Source organism: Cynocephalus volans, chromosome 4, assembly GCF_027409185.1.
Source record: "Cynocephalus volans isolate mCynVol1 chromosome 4, mCynVol1.pri, whole genome shotgun sequence".
NCBI lineage: Eukaryota > Metazoa > Chordata > Mammalia > Dermoptera > Cynocephalidae > Cynocephalus > Cynocephalus volans.
In genome coordinates, this window is record NC_084463.1 from 15569240 (window position 1) to 15579025 (window position 9786).

Below are 9786 nucleotides of genomic sequence, written 5' to 3' on the forward strand. Positions count from 1 at the left end.
CTGGGTAATTTGTAAGAAAATGAAATTTATCGCTTACAGTTTCAGAGGCTGGGAAGTCCAAAGTCTAGGGAACACATCTAGTGAGGGTCTTCTTTGGTGGTGGCTTTACAACAATGCAGGGGATCTCACATGGCAGAAAATGGCAGAGCAGACAGAGAGACTTCATGTGCTGTCTTTTTAAAGCCCTCAGAACCATGCCCCTGACCACCATTATTGATCCATTCATTACGTCATGGTCCTACAATCTAATCACCTCTTCAAGGCCCCACCTTTAAATTACCATAATAGGATTTCTCACCCTCTTAACGTTGTCACAGTGGGGACCAAGCCTCCAACACATTAAACTTTTGGGGGGGCACAGTTCAATCCATAAGAACCTCCAGGGCCCCCATGGGATCTGACCCTCACTTACCTCTTCAATAGCAGCTCAGACCACTCCTTGTCTGGATACCTGAGTGTGCCCCTGCTGTCTGTCCCTAGTGGTGCTTCCTGCAGCTCTTCAAATGGCTGGCTTTTTTTTTTTTTTTTCAGGTCTCAGCTGAAAGGCCACCTCGGGCTTTCCCTGATCATCCTAATAAAGTGTCATTCATTATTCTTTATGGCCTTCTACATGGAAAGGATCCTGTAGGGGCCAAGAGAGACTTCCCCTTCAACCCCTTGAAGGTTCACTGAAAAATCAGCTGACAAACACAAATTAATGGGGAAAAAGGCATAACAAATTTATTTGATCATAGTTTTATGTGACACAGGAGCCTTCAGAATGAAGACCCAAGGGTATACAGAAAACCGTCCATTTTTATGCTTGGGTTCTATGAAGCAGGGACAGCTGTAGAGAAATGTGACCAGACAAGAAAGTATGATCGAATGCTAACAGCCTGAGAGGGGAAACCCAGCAAGGCCTGTCTGTTCAGCTTCTTCTTGGGCTCTCTGTGTAGTTATTCATTTCTCACAGGTATGAGGCAGGACCCTTTCTGGAATGGGGGTCTTATGACCTACAATCAGACAGTATAGGTCAGAGAATTTCTTTATGGCCAGCTCCAAGACAGAAGGGTGGGAGGAAGATCAGAGTATAATTTTAGTCTTTACAGCTGACTTTGGGGAAAAGAGATTCTGGTTTCTATGACTGTCCTTGGGGAAGAGTGATTCTAGCTTCTATGGTTGCCTCAGGGAGAATGAGGCTGAGACAGGAGGGCAGGAGAAGGTCAGAGAGAAACTTTGTTTTTGAAGCTGCTTCCGAGGACTTCACTTTCGGGTATTGCTTTCTGAGTCCCCCAAATTCCAATCTATAATTATCTGATTTATTTATTGGCTTACTTGCTTCATGTCCATCTCCTATACTAGAATATAAGTTTTATGGGGGCAAGAACTTGTCTGTGCTATTCACTTTCTATTCTCATTACCCTGTCCAGGGCCTGGCATGGAGCGTGCACTTAATAAATGTTTAAATGAGTTTTGGCTGGATCAGGGATTCTGATGATGGACCTGTGTGAGTGAGTTAACCTAGAGAGGGGCCAAGGCCTGTCCTCATACTGAACCCACAATGGTTTCCTCTCCCTTTTCCCAAGTTTGGCAGGATATAGAAGAAATAAAATAAAATTTCTTGCTTTGTAATTAGCTTATGAAATAGTAGAGCCTACTCTTTTTGCAGGCTCTTCCTCTGGGAAAACTTTTAGCCTGGCCAACAGCCCTACACGTGTATTAGCACTTTATTAAGGTATAGTTTACAGTCAATTAAATTCACCTTTTTAAAGTATATTGTTTAATGAGTTTTGACAGATATATGCACACATGTACTAACTACCCCAAAAAGTTTCCTTGTGCCTTGGCTGCTTCTGCTGCTGCTGCTTTTTTTAAAAGGTGGTAAAATACACGTACAATTTATCACCTCCACCGTCTTTAAGTGTACAGTTCAGTGGCATTAAGTACGTTCACATTGCTGTGCAGCCATCACCACCCTCCATCCACAGAACTGTTTTCATCTTGCCAGACTAAAACTCTGTACCCATTAGATGTTAATTCCCCATTCCTTCCTCCCCCCAGCCCCTGGGCAACCACCATTCTATTCTCTGTCTCTATGAATTTGACTTTTGCCTTCTTCTTTTTTTTTTTTTTTTTATTGTGTTAAAAAATTCATATGATAAAATTTACTATTTTAACCTTTTTTTTTTTTTTTTTTTTTTGGTGGCTGGCTGGTATGGGGATCCGAACCTGTGACCTTGGTGTTATAAGGCTGTCCTCTATATTTTAGCCATTTTTAAGTGTACAGTTCAGTAGTGTTAAGTTGTGGCTTCTTTATAAGGTGGTTTTAGCTTTAGCTGTGAGTGCAGGAAACTTCCAGATAACAATAACTTAAACAAAGAGGTCCATGACTGCTATGGCAGCTCCACCTTCACCAATGGCCCAGCTCCTATCTCGTGCTTTGTCATTTGTGACACACAGCTTCCATCTCATAGTCCAAAAGGGCTGCTACAGTTCCAGCCATCAACTCTACATCCCAGCCAGCATAAGATAGAAGGGGGATAAAGGCACGCTTTCTCTTTTAGAGCACTTCAAAGAAATTACACATATTATTTCATACTTATATCTCATTGGGCAGAATTTAAATCACTTAGGCCTGTCTCACTGCAAGGGAGCTGGAAAATATCTTTTTTCTGGGTCACATATTTTATTTGTAATTTGTGGGTCCCATTGCTGAGAAAGGAAGAGAATGTGGGCTGGCCAGTCAGCTCAGTTTGTTAGAGAATGGTGTTATAACACAAAGTTCGAGGGTTCGGATCCCCATACAGGGCAGTGGCAAAAAAAAAAAAAAAAAGAGAAAAAAGAAAAAGAAAAGAGGTGAATGCATATTGGGACCCCCCAGTGGTGTCTGCCACAGCTTCTCTGCCTCATAGCACTGATCACTACACTGGAATCAATTCCTCGCTTTTTACTGATCTGTTCCCCTCTTCTCCCTTCCTGCCTTCCTGAAGTCCGTGGTCCTCTGATGGTCTCTGTGGCTTCTTAAGCTAACCCTGCCCACTCCAGGTTCTGCTCCCCAAGCATGGATGCAGAGGGCAGTATCATCTCCCCAGCACCCTTCTAAGAGCTTGGCTGCTAAGCCCTTCAGAGAAACAGTGCTGGGTGTGACAAAGACCACTCAGGAGGCGTCACACAGGAGGGGAGTGAGAGAGGTCTCACGCTGTCCTCTCAGTTGGGGCTTCACACCTGGCCTCCCAATTCCGTTCAGAAGGACCTTTGAGTTCTAACTCTTCCTACCCCAAGGGTGGGCTCCCACACTTCTCTGGCATTTGAGCTTCCTTCCCCCACAAAAGCTCTTCTACAAAGACCCCTTGGTGTGGCACTTGCAGCTCCAAGCAGGGCTGAGTAAGAAGGCGCCTGTGTCTCAAGGGGGTCCCTCCTTCTGGAGAGCTCCAGGCAGCTGCCCTGTGCTGAATGGCACAGCCTCACGGTCTGTGACACGGGCAGCTTCTCCTCCTTGCGGGCTTCTCCTGTCCTCTTTGGGCATGGTCACCAGAGGGCCGCTGGCAAGGCAGAGGCATCGATGGGAGGTAGGAGGAAGAGTGGGAGCCAGCGGCATAAATTTAGATCCGGGGTCTTGAAGAAAAATGCTCAGAAAGAATCACCTACCCAGTGCTAAATACCAAATGAGTCAGCCTCTGGGCAGTCACCACCCTCCTCCCCCAAATTCCCTGGCAAAGCAGGGAAGGCTGGCTCGGGGCTGCCTCACTAGCTCTTACAGCAACTGGAACCCGTGACTACCCAGTGATCCTGTTCCAGTCCTCAAATCCAGGATGCCCCAATGCTCAGTCACATTTCACGCATCACTGTGAGGGGAGGAGCGAGGCATGAGGCTCAGTGCTCCCGCCCCACTCCCGAGGGGAAAGTACTCGCCCCCAGTCCTTTCTTTGGTCATTGCTTTTGGATTTAAGAACCGATACCTGCCCTTCCACCTTGACCACATGGACATCTCCCGCTGACCCTCCCCTGTGCTCCAGTGCTCACCCTGTCAGTAGTAGATGTGACTTGAGGAGGCCTTTCTGAGGAACAGCCAGGGCTGAGAAGAAAAAGCGGGCTCCACACCTCAGCATCTGTTCATGCAAAGCCACCGCATATTCCAGAGCTGGGCCATGTGGCTCGGCCCACACGTTGGCAGGTGAGTCTGTTGTTCCAGCCAGGTGAGTCAGCAGAGAAGGAACATCCCTTTATTTGGGCACATGTGTCATGTTAGAGTTATTCTCAAAAGAAGCCCGGCATGCAGTGGAATGCCCCTGGGGATGGGGTTGCTAAAAGTAGGAGGGGGGAAAACAGGGAAGAGGAAGGTGTGTCCCGCTGCATGTTGGACCTCCTGCCCTTGGAGAGGTCTGGCTGAGTGGGGGAGGCAGGCCTGGGACTGCTGGAGCAGCAAAGCAGAAATGGACACAAGGACAGATTCCAGAGGCTTGGTTTTATTGTGCAGTTTTCTTTTTCCTCAATGAGATGCCAGAAGCTGTGGAGGCACTACACACGGTCACGGACAGGCAGAGCCGCCGGTGGGGAGCTGGGTGTTGGGAAAAGCCATCTCCCAAGGACTGTCCCACTCCTGGGTCTTCCACAGCCTGCCTCAGGCCTCCCAGAGGTCCCTGAGAAGACAGGCCTGCGGGGCAGGGGGCTGTCTGAGGGGCTCAGGCACCAGCCAGCAGGGGCTGGCACTAATGAGCGAGGGAGGGAAGAGCCTCCCTTAGAAAGTTGGGCCAAACTCTGTGCAGCTCTGGGACCTGTCTGATTTAGTGGCTCCGGCTTAAGTTCTGGAAGCTCTTGGGAGCTTGGGACAGCCCAGGAGGAGGCCTGTCCTCCCCTGCCACTCTCTCAACTGCTGGTCAAGGCAGTGAGGGACAGCAGGCTCACGTTTTTAGTTTCTATAGGAAGGGAGGGATGATGGACCCTCACCTTGTACCCCCTTCTTCACCTCTCCATTAGCACAGTTTATCTGGCTCAATCTACATCTTCATGGGGTCACATCCCTGGCTTAAGGTCCTCAGGGAACTTTTGCAGTTCTGGTAAGAGGAGGGCTTTTTTGCTGTGAGAATGCTCCTAGGGACGCTCAGCCCTCTCTCTCACATGATGGGCCACAAGTGCTTGGCAGTGCCCTCACCTCTGGGGTCTTCAGGCACCATCCCTGACTGCTGAGAAACGGTGTCAGCACAGACTGTGTCTGTGCTAGGCCCCAACACACCCCACTCCTTCCTCCTCCAGGTCTCTCCTGGGCCTCTGGTCCCAGTGGGCAAGATGACCCCCCCAGGGATGGTACCCCTCCATCTCACATGCCCTTACCCTCCTTTAGGTCCCCAACCCTGGCTTCCCTTGTCACAAACTCCCAAAGAAAAGGAAGGATAAACCCTAAATAAACCAGACAGAAGCAGCTCTGGAACAAAGAATACAAAAAGACAGCCAGTGGCGTGCGGACAGGGTGAAGTGGCAGTGGGCATGGGCAGATAATGGCATGCAGCACTGGGGTTCCTTATAAGGGGTGGGGTCCCCATTTCTCCCCGAGGTGTGTGAGGGATTGGGGGGAGGGGGTCAGCGGACTCAGGAAAGTAGGATCTCTGCACTGGGCCTTGCGGCTTCCTGTATCTTCCATGGGCCCAACCAGTCAGAGGGAAATGAAATCCGTGGCCTGGAGGAGGGATAGAGAGAGCAGGAGCAGCAGCAGCCATGAGGTGTTCTGAGCCAGCAGGCAAATGCCTTCACACCTGACCAGTTTGTCTGTGGAGAGAGAATGGGGGTGGGGGGCAGGGCAGGAATGAATGACTTAGGCAGGCACAGGCTCAAAGCAATGGTGTAGTCCCCTCAGGAGGCTGCGCCATGATGTCTTAGTGGGAATGAAGGCCAATCTGGTCTAATCAAGCCAACCCATCTTTCCCATTTGCAGATTACTGAGCCCTTGAACACACATCATCCTATGAAAACCTTACTAAACAACATTGTGAGAAAACTATGGGTGAGGAGGTAGTGTCATCCTGTTTGCCAGGTGGGGAGAGGGACTGGGGAGGCCAATGGCTTGCCCACAGTCATGGTGGAGCATCTGCTACACCACTCTGCCTGTCTGGCCCTCAGCTCTTCCCCCTATCCACACGGCAGTGGGAGAGGGTGAGGGGGTCATAGGGCCACCGCTGTCCTAGCCAGCCCAGTCCTCCCCAGTCAGGCTCTCCCAGCTTGCTTGGCCTTACTGGGGGCTTGTCTCACCTCTGAGCACAGAGATGTTCTGGGAGTAGACCTTGGGTGACGGGCCAGAGGAGTGGAGTTCGCATGCGTAGGTCCCTTCGTCCTTGGAGGTGAAGGCAGATAAGTAGAGGGTCTTAAGGTTGTACTTGCTGGAGAAGTTGGTGCGGGAGCGGTATGTGTGCTCAGGCACCCCCACATTGCCGTATAGCACGTGCTTCTTTTTCTCACGGGTCAGACTGAACTCGTACTGGATGGGCAAGGAGGTGGTATTCTCATGGTGGCAGTCCAGACGAAGGCTCTGGTTCTCCAGGCAGGCTGTCAGGCTAGTCACCATCTGCCCTTGGGATACCTGCAAGACTGGCACCAGCAGTGCCCCCTCCGAATTGGGAGGGGCCTACAGAGCAGGGGGCCTTCCACCCACATTAAGAGTAGCGATGGGTCTGCTACGGAGGACACAGAGGTCTGCTCTCTGAGTGCCTCTCCCCACCCCAGGAGTCCCAGAGGGCCAGCCCAACTTCCCCCCTGCAGACCCCAGCCTCCATCCCTAGTCTGTTTGAGCCCTGGGTTCCATCAGTGTGTTTTAAGGGCAGGAGATCTTCAAGGGAGTTCATGCAGGTTCCTGGTTCCCACTTGGAGATTCTTTACTCAATAGTATGGGGCAGGGCTCAGCAAATTGTGCTTCCAAAAACCACCTTGGTCTATCAGATTAGCTAGGTGGATTAGCACACTTCTGGAGGAAAAAGAGCCCTCTCTCCCTCAGTCATCTCTGATTCCTGAGGCTGTGAGGAAGAAGCTAGCTTCTCTAAAGGGAAGGAAGCCAGGGTGCCTGCAATCCCAGCCCGACCTCTTGCCCAGTACCTGTCAGCAGGAGAGCGATGCTGATGGCCAGGTTCATGGTGCTGAGAGCTCAGTCCTGGATCTGGGGTGGGAACGGGATGGGAATCAACCCAGAGATGGGACAGGTGTGCCCACACTTACTTCCAGGGCTGGGGGCCCTGGGGAACGTGCCATAATGGCCATGGTGGACATCTAAGACCCTCTCTCCATCTCCCTCCCCTCCCCACTTCTCATTGAATTTGACAATGCCACTGGCTCTTTTCCCTCTGAGGGCAAGAGGGAGAACACACCCTGTAATGGTGTGTGTCTGTGCTTGGCCACCGAGCACTTACTAGCTGGGTCACTTTAAGTGACTTTATTATTACCACTCCTCTTCAGGAATGTAGGACCTATGCAGGCAGGTGCTTCCTATTTGATTTTTTTTTTAAATTGTGGTAAAATACACATAACGTTTACTATCTTAACCACTTAATTACATTCAGTACTTAAATTCAGTACATTCGGTGGTGCTAAGTACATTCACATTGCTCTGCAACCAATCTCCAGAACTTTCTCTTTCGAAACTAAAATTCTATACCTATTAAAAACTCCACATTCAGACATTTCTATTTCTTGTTCAGGAGAAAACCCTCAATGCCCAGACAGTTCCTCAAAAATAAATAAATAAATAAATAAATAAAAATTAAAAAATTAAAAAAATAAAAATAAAAAATTGAATGAATGAATGAATGAATCCACAGGGTTGTGATGGGGATTAAGAAAAACCATAAACATCTGGTAATGTGATTGTTCCATAGTAAGTGATTCACAGATGTTAATGGCTAGGGATGATGGCTGAGGTGCTTCCAGGTAGGCATGTACCTGGCACACAGCCAAAGTGTTCCCAGATGTATGTGAGGGAAAGCGACAGTGCTCTCTGATTGCATATGAACCAAGGATGCTTCCAGATGCCCAGCTCTCTGGGGTTCCTGGGGCTGCAGTTTTCCAGTGCGCTTTCAATAGCCTCCCTGCCTTGGCTCTCTGCCTTGTCTTTTTGCAGCCTAGGCTGGACCAATATTCTAGCGAGGCGAAACGGAGCAGGTAGCGTAGCCCGTCCGCAGCAACGCTCGCCCTGGAGAGGCCACAGGAGGGGCGTACCCCCGCGAGTGCGCGCGGGCCTCTGCCTTGGTTGCGTGCGCCCGGGTGAGCCCCTCGCCGAGTTCAGAGCCCCTGGTGCTCAACCCTTCGGCGGGTGAGGCTAGCGTCCCGTGGTGGTTCTGCTACAATCAATGCCCTCTCAGTCTCCGGGCGGAGCTGCTGCTCCGAGCCGGATCCGGAGGCGCTGTTGCGGAGGAAAGGGGATTGGCACCTGGCTTTGATTCGAGGACCCTGGGTTATGGAGGAGGTGTGAGGGCTTGGGATCTGGAAGGGGAAGTGGAAACAGCAGACATAGCAAGAAAGGGAGGAAATGGGGCAGGGGCTGGAGGGCTAGAGAGCGGTCGGGGAGGCGCAGCCTGTATACATTTCTGCTGTGTCCCTGCGGCCCAGACCCAGAGTGGCTCTGCTCTTCGTCCCTCTCCAGCCCCCGCTCGACTGGCCCCACCCTTATTCCATTTCCGTCTTCCAAACCTCTCCTTCCCCCTCTCTTATCCTTTTCCAGTTCTCCCCTCCCCCGTCTGCCGCCTTCCACCCAGTCCCCGCCCGCGGCACTGCGGTTTCCCTTTCCTCCAGTGCTCCGCACCCAGCCCGCCGCGAGGTCAACGGGCAGAGATTGCCTCCAGCTTGCCATCCTCCGTCCTCTCCCCGCAATTTCACCTCCCATGCCCACCCCCACCCACCTTCGCGCCCTGGGTTTGGGGACGTCTGGGTGGACAGCAGAACCGAAGACTGTCCTTGGCGCCCTTCCTCCCTGTTCTCCAGCGCCCCAGTCCCCCAGCGAGCGAAAGCCCAGGAGCGCCTCCGCGAAAGGCCGGGTGCGGCGCGGTCCCTGCCCTGCAATCGCGTCCCACTCCCGCCCCTGCCTGGGAAGCAGGTCCCTCCCGGAGCTCTGCGACGCTCCTTTTCCGCGCGCCCCGGACAGTCTCCCGAAGCCTCGGGATGGGAGGGCTCGCGGGGGCACCGCACCTCTCCCCGCGCCCTCGGTTCCGCCCTTGCTGCAGCTCCCACCTGGGCTCCGGTCCTCCGCTGCTGCAGCCTCCTCCAGACGCGCAGCCGCCTCCAGTTGCTGCACCCTGCTCGGCGCCCGCAGTTTTCACCAGGGGTGGGGGAGAGGGGGGCGGGGAGGGCCCGGGGGCTCAGCCAATCAGAGGCTGAGAGGGGAGAAAGGATGATGGAGGGGGGCGGGGAAGGGAGGAGAAGGCGCCGGGTGTTGGTGTGGGAGAGCGGCAGGCTGCTGCAGATGGGGGACCTAGCCCTGTGTCCGTCAGGCCTGGCCAGGACCGGAGGGTTCGGGACCCCGGGGATCAGGGTGGGGCAGCCGCCTCCCTGAGCCCCTCGCTGATCGCTCTGCTTTGAAAGCTTTAATCCTTTCTTCTGACCTATTCTTCAGAAGTCTGTGGGAAAACCAGGGGGTAAGGAGGGCCGGATGGAGGCTGGCAACCCGTCACTTTGGGCACTGCCCACGCTTCCGTGTCTTCTTTTCAACTGCAGTTCACCCCCTCCGGAGCCTCCAGTGAGAGGTCTGGGAGTTGGAATATTTGTCTTTCTCAAAAGCAGCCGGTTGGGTGTTTTTCCATATGGGGCACTGCACCGTCCTTCCCTGGTCCCCAG

At 52.4% G+C, this 9786-nt stretch overlaps 1 protein-coding gene across 1 annotated transcript; it reads right to left on the reverse strand.

Annotated features, from left to right (window-relative positions):
* Positions 1–4188: 4188 nt before the first annotated feature.
* On the reverse strand, positions 4189–9255 carry THY1 (Thy-1 cell surface antigen). Its single transcript, XM_063094091.1, has 4 exons — positions 9184–9255; positions 7060–7120; positions 6223–6558; positions 4189–5742 (listed from the first exon to the last, which is right to left on the reverse strand). Exons 2-4 carry the CDS (start codon positions 7094–7096, stop codon positions 5630–5632), a joined length of 486 nt encoding a protein of 161 aa, XP_062950161.1. The 5' UTR covers positions 7097–7120; positions 9184–9255; the 3' UTR covers positions 4189–5629.
* Between the last annotated feature and the right edge of the window lie 531 nt (positions 9256–9786).

Bases quoted from the DNA above. Each gene is read 5' to 3' on its own strand.
- THY1 (XM_063094091.1), bottom strand. From the start codon at position 7,096: ATGAACCTGGCCATCAGCATCGCTCTCCTGCTGACAG. The intron at 6,559-7,059 runs GTACTGGGCAAG...TGCTGGTGCCAG, and splicing joins CATCGCTCTCCTGCTGACAG to TCTTGCAGGTATCCCAAGGG. The intron at 5,743-6,222 runs GTGAGACAAGCC...CTCTCTCCACAG, and splicing joins GAACATCTCTGTGCTCAGAG to ACAAACTGGTCAGGTGTGAA.